The sequence below is a fragment of the Quercus robur genome, chromosome 4 (assembly GCF_932294415.1).
Source record: "Quercus robur chromosome 4, dhQueRobu3.1, whole genome shotgun sequence".
NCBI classification, from domain to species: domain Eukaryota; kingdom Viridiplantae; phylum Streptophyta; class Magnoliopsida; order Fagales; family Fagaceae; genus Quercus; species Quercus robur.
In genome coordinates, this window is record NC_065537.1 from 8,361,019 (window position 1) to 8,376,279 (window position 15,261).

Consider the following 15,261-nt stretch of genomic DNA (forward strand, 5'->3'; position numbering starts at 1 on the left):
CAAGGGAAGAACAAGAGGAGTTGGTACGGAGTAATAAAAAAGTTAAAAACGTGAGGCATGCTGGCTACAACGAAGGGCAAGGCTCTATTTCTCCATCTTCGAAACAGGGCCAAGGTATTTGGAGTGAGGCAGGGTCTTTTAAGGAGAGGCTTATGGGGGATTTACCAGGTGCATATACGCAAGCTTTTAGCTTCGAAGACACAATGGAGGAGGAGGAAGAGTCTGATGAGGAGGTGGAAAATCTCCGTGAAGGGCTTGTTGCGGTTAGATTTTCCAAGGGGTTTAAGAAGCAAATTTGAACTCCATGGAAAGAGCTCTCATTGTGAAGGTCTATGGCAGATCGGTCACTTTAAGTTTTCTGCATAATAAACTACTGTCCATGTGGAAGCCTGCTGGGAGGTTAGACTGCGTTGATTTGGAGCATGGCTTTTTCCTGACTCGTTTTTACTTGAAGGATGATTATGAAGCTACATTGAAGAAAGGACCTTGGTTCATTGGAGAGCATTTTCTCTCCATCAGACCATGGGTGCCAAACTTCCATCCTGAGTCGGCAAATGTTACATCGGTGGCTATGTGGATTAGGCTCAATGGTTTACCAATAGAATACTATAATCCTGAAGCTTTATTGCAAATAGGGAAAGCTATTGGGAATGTTTTAAGGGTTGACACCCATACTGCAAATGAAGCCAGAGGTAGGTTCGCAAGATTGTGTGTTCAGGTTGATGTGGATAAGCCATTGGTGACAGCAATCTTGATTGGTAAGTTCGAACAGCCTCTGTGTTATGAGGGCATACAGAAACTATGCTTTTCTTGCGGTAAAATGGGTCATCGAAAGGAAGGATGTCCATTCGTGGTTCGGTCAGACCCAATGCCGAGAGGGGTGGAAGAGATGAATGGAAGGGATGCTGAAGGACGATCACCTCATGCACGCGAAGAGCATGCAATTGCAAGGACTACTGCAGGTGAGGGGCCCAGTAGCGTTGTGCATGGTAGTGCGCATGAAAAGGTTCAAGAAGGGCCGTATGGCCCTTGGATTGTTGTGACACGTAAAAGGAATGTGACAAAAAACCAAAAGAGTGGAGGGACCCCCACTGTACTAGACAACGGTCGGCTAAGAGAGGAGTAAAGGAAGATAGCATATGAGGCAAAGATGAAGCTTGCTGTGAGAAATCAAAATTCAGCTGATGGGCCGGGTAGGGAGGTTAAGAGGAAAAACACATTCTCTAAAAGTAGTTTGGAGGCCCAAATTGTGAGCTCTATTCAGAGTGTGAAGCAGGGAAGTTCTCAGCAGGCCCAAGGTGCTTCTTTTAGGAATCAAGTGACCACCGAAATATTGCAAGTGGACCCACGGGCTGAGAGAGAAGGAAGCAAGAGCCAACAAAAAAATAATGCCTCAGTTAAGGGCAAAAAGGCAATTGCACGTGCAAGGGTATCACTAGAAGCTTCAGCTAGTGCCGAAAAAGATAAGGCCATTTCTTCTTTATCTCATAAGTATTCTAACATCCAGAAACTTTACTCTTTGAATATTCCACAAAGTAGAGTCCAGACAAGTTATGTTCAGCCAAGCCAAGGTGGGGAATCAAAGCAAAAGGATGAAGAAAGCTCAAGCCCGAGAGCTCTTGCTGAGTTTCAATTCACAAGTGGCTCTTTGGAAGAGATGGGTTATAAGCATGGAAGGGATCATGGGAATAATAGGCATGGTGCTAGCGGAGATTCTTGCGAATTCAACTCAGGTGATGGGTTGGATCAGCTACAAGCTCCATCCAATTGTGGTGTTCAGTCTTCATGGGTTGCCGCAGGGAATGGAGATAGGTGTGATGTAGCACAGCATCACGATGTGTCCGAAAGGGGGCCAAATGAAGGAGATGCGAAAGCGGATCGGATGGAGTTGGAGGGAGGAGGTGAAATCCCTACCACAAGTTGATGTATGCTCCTCTCATGAACATCGATTCCTAATGAATATCATAATATGGAATTGTAGGGGCGTTCCGAAGCCCACATTTCAGAGTCATGTTAGGGAGTTGGTGCGTAACCATGATCGGGCGATTTTAGTTCTGATGGAAACCAAAATTGGGGGTGAAAGAGCCAGAGAGATATCAAGCAGGCTTTCTTTTGATGGGGCAGCTCATACAGATACCATCGGTTACGCAGGTGGTCTTTGGATGCTGTGGAAATCTGACAAGGTGGAGGTTTCTACTTTAGCTAGTACGGAGCAGGAAATTCATGTCGTTGTTAAGGTAATGAACTCTAACTCTAGCTGGTTATTTACTGCAATTTATGCTAGTCTGAGGTCTGCCGAAAGGCACATATTTTGGGATAATTTAAATAAAGTTGCGGAACTTCATAATATGCCTTGGGTAGTAGCGGGTGATTTCAATGAACCTCTTCTAGATGAGGACAAATATGGTGGTAGGGTAGTCAGTGTAAATAGGTCTCTATTATTCAAAGAATGTCTAGATAATTGTGGCATGATTGATATCGGTTTTTCTGGTCCTCGTTTTACTTGGACTAATAAAAGAGAAGTGCAAGCCCTTATTCAGGAAAGGATAGACAGGTTTTTTGTCAATGCAAGTTGGTGTCTTTTATACCCGGATGCTAAGGTGGTTCATCTGACAAGATGCAATTCAGATCATTGCCCGGTAATGCTTGATATGCTCCCAACGGGGCACATGGGAGAAAGAGACTTTTTAAGTTTCAAACCTGCTGGCTGACAGATCCTACTTTCCCTAAGATTGTGTCTCAAGCGTGGAGAATGCCTAATGAGCTTGAGGAGGCCATAGATAACTTTACAAAGGAGGCGTCAGCTTGGAATAAGCTTCATTTTGGAAATATCTTCTCCAAGAAGAAGAATATAATGGCTAGATTGAATGGCATACAAAGGGCAGTTTCTGTCAAGCCATCAACGTTCCTTCTCAATCTTGAAAAGCAGTTGCTGGAGGAGTTTGATACGATTCTGAGGCAAGAAGAGGAATTTTGGGCTTTGAAATCCCGGGTTAATTGGCTGATTCAAGGTGATCGCAATACCGCCTTCTACCATGTCTCCACTCTGGTTAGAAGGAAATGGAATAAGATTTCAGCAATCAAAGATGCAATGGGGGAATGGCTGTATGAAGAAAAAAGAATCAAGGAGTTTATTCGAGATGGATTTAGCAAAGTTTATACAACTTCTCTCCCTAGTGTCTCTAGATCATATCCTACAATTTCTCAGTGGCAAGTCAGGTTATCGGAGGAGGAAATGAGGAGCATTAGTGGGGGTGTGACAGAGGAAGAGATAAAAGCAGGCTTGTGGTCACTAAAAGCTTTCAAAGCTCCAGGTCCAGATGGGTTGCATGCTAGGTTCTTTCAAAGATTTTGGTTGGTTGTTGGTAACTCAGTCATGGAAGAGGTGAAGAGGGTCTTTACAGAAAGGAAAGTTCCAAGCTACCTGAATAAGACTCATATTGCTCTTATTCCTAAAATTCAAGGCCCTGAGACTTTGGGCAACTATAGGCCTATAAGCTTATGCAACACAGTCTATAAGATTATCACCAAGATAATAGTTAATAGATTGAGACCGTATTTGGATAAGCTCATATCTCCACACCAAGCAGCCTTTGTTCCAGGGAGGAAGGGGATGGACAATGTAATTATAGCTCAAGAAGTCATTTACTCCATTAGCAAGAAAAAAGAAAGAGTGGGGTATATGGCTTTGAAGATTGATTTGGAGAAAGCGTATGACAAGCTTGAATGGAGTTTTATCAAGGACATGCTTTTTAGAAATAATCTCCCAGGGGATCTTATTGAAATTATAATGAGTTGTATTTCGACGGTCTCAACGTCTATTATGGTTAACGGAGATTCCTTAAAGCCGATATACCCCTCAAGGGGAATAAGGCAAGGAGATTCGCTATCTCCATACTTGTTTATTATGTGTATGGACTACCTTGGGCAGCTCATTAAGGAGAATGCATGAGAAAGGTTTGGCAACCAGTTAAGGCCTCTCAGAGTGGACCAGCATTCTCCCATCTATTCTTTGCAGATGACCTTGTTCTTTTTGCCAAAGCGGACTATATCAATTGTTCATCCATTAGGGATGCGCTTGATGAGTTCTGCTGCTTATCGGGCCAAACAGTCAGCGAAGCGAAATCAAGGGTCTACTTCTCACCAAATGTTGATAGGGATACTAGAGAATCACTATGTGACATCCTTGGATTTGCATCCACTCCGAATCTTGGAAAATATCTAGGGATCCCTATTAAACACTTAGGTGCTTCCTCCCAAGACTATAATTTCATTTTGGAAAGGGTTAAGCAAAAGCTTGCGGGTTGGAAGGCGAATTTGTTGTCTTTGGCTAGCCGAGCTGTGCTCATTCAATCTTCCTTAGCAACTATTCCATCCTATGTGATGCAATGTGCTCATTTACCGGGGAAAATTCTTGATGGTTTAGATCGGGTTAATCGGAATTTCCTGTGGGGTTCCTCAGAGACAATCAAGAAGATCCATTGGATTGGATGGCAAAAGGTGACAAGAACTAAGGATGAAGGTGGTCTTGGGCTTCTTGCAAAACTGAATTGGCGATTAAACACTAAAAAAGAAGCCCCTTGGGCTAAAGTTTTAAGAGCCAAGTATGGCAATAGCAGAAGGATAAATGCTCCTAATGTTGATAGGCTTCCTTGCTCTCGTGTATGGGCAGCCATTAAAAAAGGTAGGGAGGTTTTCACCAAAGGAAGTATGTGGATGGTGGGAAGGGATAGTAAGCTAAATTTTTGGTATGGTAATTGGACAAAGTTGGGTCCGCTCCGGCAGCTCATTCAAGGCCCCCTTCCTAGAGAAGCTCCCAGTTGGGAAGTGAAGAATGTAATCATTGACACAGGGTGGGATTGGAGCCGTATGCCTTTTGTTTTTCCACCAGAAATTAAATTAATGCTCCAAGCAACCTCGATTCCATTAATAGGAAGGGGTGGTGATAAGATAGCATGGATGCACAATCCTAGAGGGGACTTTGACTTAAAGAGTGCTTATAAACTTGGCATGGGGGTTGATATGAATGTGGGGTTCGATGCTAGCTGGATTTGGAAGTTGATGACATTGCCACGAATCAAAACCTTCTTATGGCAGTGTGCTCATGAGAGCATCAGGGTGAAGACTTGCCTTTTGCGAAGGGGAGTGATTAATGATGGTTGCTGCCCCATTTGTCATCAAGAAGCTGAAACAATTTTACATGCTTTAAGGGATTGTGCTCGGGCTAAGAATGTTTGGAGGCAGCTGGGAGTGCAGTCTTCAAACCATGAATTTTGGTTGCCAAATTTGCAGGAGTGGTTGAACAATAATGCGAAGTCAAGGGACAATCATGCTGGTGCACACATTCCATGGAAAACGGTTTTCTCCTTTGCTGTTTGGAACATATGGAAGGGAAGGAATGGTTGTGTCTTTGATAGGAAGAATCCAAACCCGAAGCTGGCCATGGAGATAGTGAATCAAGCGGTGGAGTTTGTGTTCTGCGCTTCATCCCCTAGAGGCTTGACACGCACTATCATAAAGAGGGTTAGATGGGAGAGACTGCCGAAAGGATGGGTTAAACTCAACACAGATGGGGCTGCAAAGGAAAATCCAGGTCCGGCGGGTTATGGTGGAGTGGTGAGGGATGAGAGTGGCAAATGGCTTGCTAGATTTTCAAAGCGAATAGGAATATCCACCAGCTTTGTAGCTGAATTATGGGGGCTTAGGGAGGGGCTTATTTTAAGCAGTGACTTAAATGCTCCTTTTCTTGTAGTGGAACTTGATGCTAAAGCTGTTGTGGATTGCTTTCTCAACCCAAGCTATCACAATAATGTTATCTCACCCATTTTGGATGATTGCAGACAGCTGATGCATCGATTTCGTCAAATTCAAGTTAGGCATTGTTATCGCCAAGCCAACCGGTGTGCGGATATGCTAGCGAGAATGAGCACTGACCAGGAGCATGATTTTATTTCCTTTGATTGTCCGCATGTGGACATTAGAAATATTGTAGATGAGGACTCTACTGGGTTATTTGTAAACAGAGCATGCTCTGTATCTGCTGGTTTTGTTTAGTTTTTTTTTAATGAAGTACGTTTCTAACCAAAAAAAAAAAGAAAAAAAAGATAGTTAATTATTAATGATTTAAATTTAAACTTAACATTAAGATTATTTTTTTATCCTAATAATAAAGACCAATAACAATCTCCCATTTAAAACTTATTTTGTTACCTTGTTAGTATCTCTCTGGGAGTTCAACGTGGCTTGAGATAATAGCAGCATCAGCATGAATCTAATCCAACTTTAATCTTTTATCTCCTCTCATTCTCATTCTCATTCTCTTTCTCGTTTCTTTACGGCGTGTGAGACACACAGATGTGTGGTCCCAGATAACTAGCCACCAATATAAATATGAAGAACACGTGTCACCTATACATCAACTTGTGGGCGCTGTAAAGTTGCAACCAAAATTAGGATATAATGCCAGCACACACTCGAACACTCAAACTTGCCAATTTTGAATACCACTAACTCGTGCAATTAGCAGTGACATCATTAGCTTTTACTAGAAATGATGACGTGTCCGAGTGGGTTCTAGAAATGGTGGACGGTGTTGACTTTGACCGAATTGATGTCGTTGGATTATTGACGTAGCTAGCGATGGCATTCATTTCATTTCATTACTAGGAGTATGATTGAATCTTCTCTTCTCTTCTTCTTTTTTTTTACTTTTTATTGATTTATAATAAAAATAAAAACAAAAACAAAAATCTTCAGTTCAATAAAAAAAAAAGTCTCATGCATTTTGATGAAGCACGAGCTTGTCAGTAAGAGTGGACAGATGGAATCCCTTGTTGGTGTGAGGGTATGCTCAATAAGGGTCACCGGTGTGGTGCCTGCCACAACGCCTCCGATGCCAAAGTTAGAATAATGACAAAACAAGATAAAGAACCAGAATGCTCTCTCAAAGTGTGAGTGTATGTGTGTACCTTCTGTTGACTGTGTGAGGGCTTTATACATGTGGCTTTAGGGGCTAGCCGTTGTGGTTGTTAATGATTTCCCAAGTAACGCCTCTGGTCCAATAATGGGACTTTTAAGAGGCTCCCAACGGTCTGCCTGGTTGATTTGGTAACTGCCCAGATCATTGATTGACTGCATTGAATGACTCCCCTGCCTTCGTCAGTGATGACTGTTTTCTTCGTTATTCAGGATGACTTCGTCAGGGATGCTTTCTCTGTCATTAGCGTTAGCTTCGTCGGTGGGATGTAATATCGTCATTCCCATCAGTTGCCCCCAGGTTCTGGGGTCGTCTGTGACGTGTCATGACGATCACGGAAGATGAAAAGTTTTCTTGAGCTATCTGTGATTCTTGGGGTTCTATTCCAAATTTAATGCTTAGTGGCGGCGCTACACGCAACGTGGCCACATGGCGCGTGCTGATCCGTGGAATTAATGGTATGACTCTTGGGTTTCCCACTAGTTTTTCAATCGTTTTTTGGCCTAAGTTTAAAACTTCTCCTCTTCTAATTTCTTTTACTTTTCAAAAAGCAAAACAGAAAAAATACCCAAACGATACTCTGAGCGTTTTTTTTCTCAAGGCTTCCTTCTTCTTCAAATCGTTGTGCTGTGCTTTTGGTGTTCCGCCATTGGAGGTACGTTTTTTCTTACTGGTCCTTTCCTTATATTTTCCTTTTATCTTACTGCAGTGTAGTTTCTGATTCTCTCTTTCCTTTTCTTCCTTTTCTTTTGTCGGTCTTTGATTTTCTAGGGATTTAGCTTGTATCGTTTTTCCTGCCCTCTGTTTTGTATACTTCCATGGTTGATAGTTTGGAGGTTAGGATAGCTTGCCCATTGATCTCGTTTCTTTTTGTGCGCCTAGGAGGGTCTTTGGGTACTTACCCGTTTTTAGAAATTTTTTGTTTGAGGGCAATTGTCTGAGCGTGGTTTTAGGCGACTTGCTGCCTTTGCTCCATCAATCGCTTAATTGGTTCGAGGGTTTAGCAAGGAGGGAAGTGATGTCTGAGGTTAGGTCTAGCGATCTCGAGACTGGGTTGTCGTCTAATGGCGACCTAGTGGAAGGGGATACAGCCGTCTCAGGTCCTCGGGAGGTTAGGGCTTTTTATGCCCTCAGGGAGGCGTGTGGTTTAGACGCCGAAACTGTGAGTAGGTTCAAGGATAGGTTCCAGTTTCCGGCAAGGGTTCGTGTCCGTCTACCTAAGGACGAAGATAGGGCCTGCCACTTTTTTCCAGGTGAAGTGTGTTTTTATGAGTCAACCTTCTCCTGCGGGCTTAGGCTCCCCATCCACCCGTTCATGATGGAACTTTTGGCTCATTTTGGTATTGCTCCCGGGCAGCTCATGCCTAACTCGTGGAGGATCGTGATCAACTGTATGCAAATATGGTTGGCCTCCAACGGGGATATGATCAAGATGGGTGAGCCCACCTATCTATACCGTTTGAAAGAGTCCAAGGAGTGGGGGTATTATGAGTTAGTCCCTTGGGATAGAAAGACAAGGATTGTCAAGGGCTTACCTTCGTCCTTCAGGTATTGGAAGTCGCGCTTTTTCTTTGTGTCTGGGGACGACTTCGAGACTCAATCCAGCAGGGATTGGGGTGATATCCTGAGGTTGCTCTGTCGGTGGGGAACCCCGACCTTAGGTGCATCAATATTTCTCCCCGTCGTTTTAATTTTGCCACCTTTGAGGCTTTAGTATTGCTAACTCCTTTGTTTCTTGTTTGGTACAGTTAAAAGACGGCCTAAGCTGAAGAGCCGGCACAAGGAACGCATTAACTGCGATCGGGTACGTTGAGACGATTGAGAACTGAGACGACTTGGTTGACCCCCGGACCCTCGCTTTCTACAACCTCGGTCCTGACCCATCTCCTTACGTCCTTCATCAAATCGGTATTGAGGACAAAAAAAGTAAGTATTATACTCATTAGTGCTGATTCTTCTCATGTACACTTAGGATTTCCTGTTAAACGTTTTCCTCTTGCAGAGATGACGACAAAATTTAACAAAGACATGTACACGAAGATGAGATCGAAAAAGGACGAACCGCTGTCCAACCTGGGGAAGAAAACTGTGCGTGTGACCAGGAAGGGCCCTGCCCCCACTCCCCTTAGTTCCGTCCATCCCATAGCTTCTGTTACTGAGATGACGAGGACGGCCTCTCCAACCACGTCAATAGAGGAGATACCTACTCCCGGCTCCAAAAGGCCACGCTTGACTGGCAAGGAAAAGGAGAAGGAGAAGGCTGATACTCGTTCGTCCACAATATGGGATGACGAAAGGCTGGCCGTGGACAGAGCTCACAAGGTTGTCACTCCAGCGGATTTGAGGGCTCTTTCCGACATGTCATTGAACGAGGTCGCCTCTCGTCATGTTCACAAGCTCGTCCAGGTACGGTGTTCTCCTTCCTTTTTTTTTTTTTTTTTTTTTACTGACGACTCAATGATTTCCTCCAGGTGTTGGGAGAGAGCCCGAATACCTTACTCAAGAGGCCAAGGTGGCATCTCTAACATCTCGGATGGAGGCTTTGGAGAAAGAGAATTCTGATCTGAAGAAGAACTTGATCGCCTCTATGGACGAGACAACCTCTTTGAAGGAGAAGGTCAAGATACTGGATGATAACCTCAAGGTTGCGCGCAAGTTGACTCACGAGAAGGATGAGCAGCTTCTTTCGGCCAAAGAGAAACTCGTAACCATCGCTGCCAGATCCGTGGAGGCTTTCCAGACCACTGACGAGTACAATACTGTACTCTTCAGTTGGTACTTCAAAGGCTTCGAGCTTCTCAGGAGGTATCTGGTCAAGCATCCTGCCGGGGTCAACATGGAGAGCCTGGACCTGGAGGAGGTGGATAAGGAGATGGCTATGGATGAAGCTGCTCAGTCTTCTGCCACGGATGGTGATGCTCCTAAGCCTGCTACTGACGCACCTGCCGGTGAAGATGCTGCTGCTGACGCCTGACTTCAATACTTAGAAAATTTTTCTTTTGTTTATTTTTGGTGGATGCCCGTCCTATTTTGGGCCTTTTTCTTTTTTTGTAAATCTAATTCCGGAACAATCAATTTTATTTTGAAAACAATATTTGAGGCCCAGTGGTTATGGGTTTTTAATGAAGCATACTTACTTGTTTAACAGATGTTTTGGCTGATTTATACTCGTCCATATTCTGCACTTTGCGATCTGTTTATTCATCAATAATCTGTTACTTGATTGTTTTGATGATCTTGAATGCAGTCTGAGTGTTGTTTTGATTTGTTGCATGGTTCTTCCCTTTCTCCTTTTCTTTTTGTGTGAATCCGTCAGACAAGCTCTTGTCACTAGCACTTGCTAGGGGGTTGTACCTGTGGTGACTTACATCCGTCAAAGCGGAATCTTGTCACTTAGTCGTTTTATTGCTTTTATAGCCTTTGTATCTGCTATAATGGTCGTCAGTAACTTACATCCGTCAAAGCGGAATCTTGTTACTTTAGTATTCTATACCCGTGGGGTTATCGTCAGTAACTTACATCCGTCGAGGCGGAATCTTGTTACGTTAGTGTTTTATACCCGTTAGGATGGTCGTCAGTAACTTATATCTGTCGAGGCGGAATCTTGTTACTTTAGTGATTTAGGGTGGTCGTCAGTAACTTACATCCGTTGAGGCGGAATTTTGTTACTTTAGTGATTTATACCCCTTAGGGTGGTCGTTAGTAACTTACATCTGTCGAGGCGGAATCTTGTTACTTTAGTGATTTCTACTCGTTAGGGTGGTCGTTAGTAACTTACATCCGTCGAGGCAGAATCTTGTTACTTAAGTGTTTCATGGGCCTTATGATTAACTAGAACTGCCTGCACAAAGACGTCAGAGGAATAATTCTTTCATTAATTTCAAGAACGAATGCATTCGTCTATTACATTTACTGGTGGTACTTCTTTAAATGCTCAATGTTCCATGGTCGGGGGAGCCTTTGTCCGTCCATGGTTTCCAGGTGGTAACTTCCTTGTCTTGAGTAATGAATGACGCGGTAAGGTCTTTCCCATGTAGGACCCAGCTTTCCTTGAGTAGGGTCTTTAGTTGCTGTGGTGGTCTTGCGCAGGACGAGGTCTCCTATGTCCAATCGCCTGAGTTTAACCCTCTTGTTGTAGTACTCGGCCATCTTTTTCTAATACTTTGTCATCTTGCTGGATGCGTTATCTCTTACTTCGTCCAGACAGTCCAGGTTGAGTCGCAGTTCATCGTCATTGAGTCCTTCGCTGAACGTTCCTCGTCTGATGCTTGTTACCCCCACTTTTACTGGGATTACAGCTTCCGTGCCATAAGTAAGCTTGAAAGGTGTCTCTCCTATCGGGGTTCTGGCTGTGGTTCTGTAAGCCCACAAGACATTAGGTAGTTCTTCTGGCCAAGCACCTTTCGCCTCGTCCAGCCTAGTTTTGATAATCTTAAGCAGCGTCCTGTTCGTCACTTCCATCTGTCCGTTTGCCTGGGGGTGCCCCAGGGATGAGAACTGATTCTTGATTCCAAGGTTTGAATAGAATTCTCTGAAGCCTTGGCTGTCGAATTACTTCCCATTATCTGATATGATCGTCAAGGGAATCCCGAACCTGCAGATTATGTTCTTCCACACAAAGCTCCGAATTCGAGCCTCAGTAATCGTTGCTAGAGCCTCTGCTTCAACCCATTTTGTGAAATAATCAATAGCAACAAGCAGGAACTTTACCTGGCCTTTACCTTAGGGTAGCGGGCCGACGATGTCCATTCCCCATTGTGCAAATGGCCATGGGGAAGCTATAGTCGTCAGTCTCTCTGTTGGAAGCCGTTGCACATTCCCGTATCGCTGGCACTTGTTGCACCTCTTGACGATCTCAGCCGCGTCTACCTGCATGGTTGGCCAAAAATATCCTGTTCGTACTACCTTGTTTACTAGGGATCTGGGGCCAGTGTGGTCGCCGCAAATTCCTCCATGGATTTCTTCCAGGATGTATCTGGCCTCTTCTTCGTCGACACACTTCAAGTAAGGCATAGAGAAGCCTCTCTTGTATAAGGCGTCATTAAGGATCGTGAACCTAGCCGCCCTCTTCTTAATCTTTTTAGCTTCCTCCGTGCTTTGAGGGAGGTGCCCGTCCTGGAGGTAGGATATTATGGGTGTCATCCAGCTGTCTGTGCCCTGGATGGTGAATGTTGCAATTTCTTCAATGCTGGGGTGTTTTTGGACCTTCATTGCCAGATCTGTGCCAATCTTCCCTTCTTCTGATGACGCTAGCTTTGAGACTTCGTCAGCCCCTATGTTCTGACTCCTTGGGATCTGCACGAACTCCACTATATCGAACTCCTGAGTCAGATGTTTCGTCAGCTTGAGGTATTTCTGCATCCTTTCTTCCTTTGCTTCGTACTCTCCCCTAATCTGTCCAATCACTAGCTTTGAATCACTTTGAATCAACAAGATTTTAGCACCAAGTGCCTTTCCAAGCCTCAGTCCCGTCAGTATCCCCTCGTTTTCAGCTTCGTTGTTGGTGGCCGGGAATCTTAGTTGAACCCCATATTTCAGCACTTCTCCGTCAAGGGTAGTTATGACGACCCCTACTCCCCCCTTCCTTTGAGCTGACGAACCATCAGTTTGTATTGTCCATCTATCTACCTCGTCGATAATCTTGTCTTCGTTTGGAAGAGTGAACTCTGCGATAAAGTCCGCCAGAGCTTGCGCCTTGATCACCGTTCTGGGATGGTACTCGATGTCGAATTGACTAAGTTCAATCGCCCACTGGACCATTCTTCCTGCTGCTTCGGGCTTGTTCATTGATTTCTTGATTGGTTGGTCCATCATTACAAGAATGGGATTTGCCTGGAAGTATTGCCTTAGCTTGCGCGAAGCTACTATCAGTGCAAACGCGATCTTCTCAATCCTTGGGTACCCGGACTCAGCTCCTTGGAAGGCTTGGCTGACGTAGTAAACCGGGAGCTGCTACTTGCCCTCTTCTCTGATCAGGGCTGCACTTACTACCGAGGCTGACATTGCCAGGTATAAGTATAGGTTTTCCCCTTCTTTGGACGGGCTTAGAAGGGGTGGACTGCTCAGGTAACGCTTTAGTTCCTGGAATGCAGCTTTGCATTCGTCGGTCTAGGCAAAGGCCTGCTTCAAGGTCTTGAAAAAGGGCAGGCATTTGTCTGTAGCCCTAGAAACGAACCTGTTCAAAGCTGCAATTCTTCTTGTGAGTTTTTAAACTTTCTTGACGGTCCTGGGGGACGTCATGTCGATGATGGCTCGCACTTTTTCTGGGTTTGCTTCTATTCCTCTTTGGGACACCATGAATCCAAGGAATTTTCCCGAAGCAAACCCAAAGACACACTTACTTGGATTCAACCTCATCTGGTGTGTTTTGAGAGTTGTAAATATCTCCTTCAGGTCGTCCAGGTGTGCGAGCTCTTCTTTGCTCTTGACGAGCATATCGTCCACGTACACTTCCATGTTCCTGCCAATCTGTTGGCTGAACATTTTGTTCACCAACCTTTGATACGTAGCCCCGGCATTCTTCAACCCAAAAGGCATTACCTTGTAACAGTAGAGTCCTTGACTTGTGATGAAGGCAGTCTTCTCCTGGTCTTCCTCAGCCATCTTTATCTGGTTGTACCCTGAGAAGGCGTCCATGAATGTCAGTAACTTGTATCCGGCTGTGGAGTCCACGAGCTGGTCTATTCTTAGTAGGGGAAGCTGTCCTTTGGGCATGCCTTGTTCAGGTCGGTGAAGTCTACACACATCCTCCATTTCCCATTTGCTTTCTTTACCAGGACTACATTTGCTAGCCATTCAGGATAATACACCTCCCGGATGAACCCTGCCGTCAGGAGTTTGGTGACTTCCTCTGCAACTGCCTGGTCTCGTTCTGGAGCGAAGGTTCTTCGTCGTTGCTGGACGGGTTTCCGTTCTGGGTCCACATTCAACTTATGCTGGATGACTTTTGGAGATATGCCCGGCATGTCCTCGTGACTCCATGCGAAGACGTCTAGATTCTCTTTGAGGAACCTTATGAGTTTTGTTCTCATCTCGAGGCTTAATGTCGTTCCTATCTTGGTCGTCTTGTTCGCCTCTCCTTCTACCAACTCCACCATCTCCAGGGCCTCTATCCTGTCTTCTTCCTTTTCCTCAATCATCCACGTGTGGTTCTCCTTCCCAGGCAGGACGGCTTGGTAGCATTCTCCTGCAGGTTGACGTTGCCGCCTTCCACTTGTTGAGCGTGGGTCTTCCAACGATGACATTGTAGGATGAGGGACAATCTACCACCAGGAAGTCTACTTGTCGGGTCAATTGCACTGGGTAGGTCCCCGCCGTCACCGTCAATGTCACTATACCCCTGGGGTAGACCCTGTCTCCGCTGAAACTGACAAGTGGAGAGTCAAAAGGGCACAGTCTTTTTGGATCTAGTCTCAGCTGCTGGAAGGCTGGGAGGTAGATGATATCCGCGGAGCTGCCATTATCGACGAGGATCCTCTTGGTATTGAACCCTTCTATATTCAGCATTATGACCAAGGGATCGTTGTGGGGCTGCTTCACTCCTATGGTGTCTCCTTCACTAAAGGACATGTCCTGGTATGTTCGTCGGTGCTTGGATGGGGGTACGGCATGGACGCTGTTAACCTGTCTCTGGTATGCCTTTTTGAGTGATTTAAACGACCCTCCTGAAAACGGCCCTCCTGTAATCGTGTTTATCTCCCCGATCACCTTGTGTGGAGGCTGGGACGGACGGTCATCATCCCGGGAGAAGGATTCATACTGGATTTTATTGTCGTCTCTGAACTTGCTATATTCTCCTTTCTTCATATATTTCTGTAACTTCCCTTTCCGTATTAACTCCTCTATTTGCTCCTTTAGGTCTCTGCAATCTTCCGTGTTGTGGTCGTGATCTTTGTGGAACTGGCAGTACTTGTTCTTGTCGCGAACATTGGGGGATGAGTGCAATGGTCTGGGCCATTTGAGATAATGCTCGTCCTTGATCTATGTGAAAATTTTGTCAACAGGCATAACCAAAGGAGTAAATCTTACCGTCCGAGGACTTTTATTATCTTTCCTCCTGTTCCCGTCATTGTTCCGACGATCTGGTCAATCTCTCTTCTGCCCCCTACGTTCATCTTCCCTCTTGGCCTTGTCGCCTGGCTTCTCGGCATCCTTTATGGCGGCTAAAGCATCTTCAGCATTCATGTACTTCTGTGCCTTCAGGAGCATTTCCGCCATCGTCCTTGGTGGATTCTTTGCGAGGGAGGCCACGAGATCTCTGGACCTCAGCCCTGCCTTGAAGGTCG

The 15,261-nt window shown here is 45.1% G+C and overlaps 4 protein-coding genes across 4 annotated transcripts; 2 read left to right on the top strand and 2 right to left on the bottom strand.

Moving 5' to 3' along the window:
• The first annotated feature begins 304 nt into the window (after positions 1-304).
• On the top strand, positions 305-1,126 carry LOC126721301 (uncharacterized). The gene has a single exon (XM_050424354.1). It carries the CDS (start codon positions 305-307, stop codon positions 1,124-1,126), a length of 822 nt encoding a protein of 273 aa, XP_050280311.1.
• Positions 1,127-1,955: 829 nt separating this feature from the next.
• On the top strand, positions 1,956-2,711 carry LOC126721302 (uncharacterized). Its single transcript, XM_050424355.1, has one exon. The coding sequence runs from the start codon at positions 1,956-1,958 to the stop codon at positions 2,709-2,711; it is 756 nt and encodes a 251-aa protein (XP_050280312.1).
• Positions 2,712-11,698: 8,987 nt separating this feature from the next.
• On the bottom strand, positions 11,699-12,787 carry LOC126721303 (uncharacterized). The gene has a single exon (XM_050424357.1). The coding sequence runs from the start codon at positions 12,785-12,787 to the stop codon at positions 11,699-11,701; it is 1,089 nt and encodes a 362-aa protein (XP_050280314.1).
• Positions 12,788-14,107: 1,320 nt separating this feature from the next.
• On the bottom strand, positions 14,108-15,045 carry LOC126721304 (uncharacterized). Its single transcript, XM_050424358.1, has 2 exons — positions 15,005-15,045; positions 14,108-14,924 (listed from the first exon to the last, which is right to left on the bottom strand). The coding sequence occupies exons 1-2, from the start codon at positions 15,043-15,045 to the stop codon at positions 14,108-14,110; spliced, it is 858 nt and encodes a 285-aa protein (XP_050280315.1).
• Between the last annotated feature and the right edge of the window lie 216 nt (positions 15,046-15,261).

What these genes read in the sequence shown, in the direction of transcription:
- LOC126721301 (XM_050424354.1), top strand. Translation starts at nt 305, where the DNA reads ATGGAAAGAGCTCTCATTGTGAAGGTCTATGGCAGATCGGTCACTTTA.
- LOC126721302 (XM_050424355.1), top strand. Translation starts at nt 1,956, where the DNA reads ATGAATATCATAATATGGAATTGTAGGGGCGTTCCGAAGCCCACATTT.
- LOC126721303 (XM_050424357.1), bottom strand. Translation starts at nt 12,787, where the DNA reads ATGGACCAACCAATCAAGAAATCAATGAACAAGCCCGAAGCAGCAGGA.
- LOC126721304 (XM_050424358.1), bottom strand. Translation starts at nt 15,045, where the DNA reads ATGACGGGAACAGGAGGAAAGATAATAAAAGTCCTCGGACG. An exon ending in ATAATAAAAGTCCTCGGACG is followed by an intron (nt 14,925 to 15,004) that starts GTAAGATTTACT and finishes CAAATGGCCCAG; the next exon opens with ACCATTGCACTCATCCCCCA.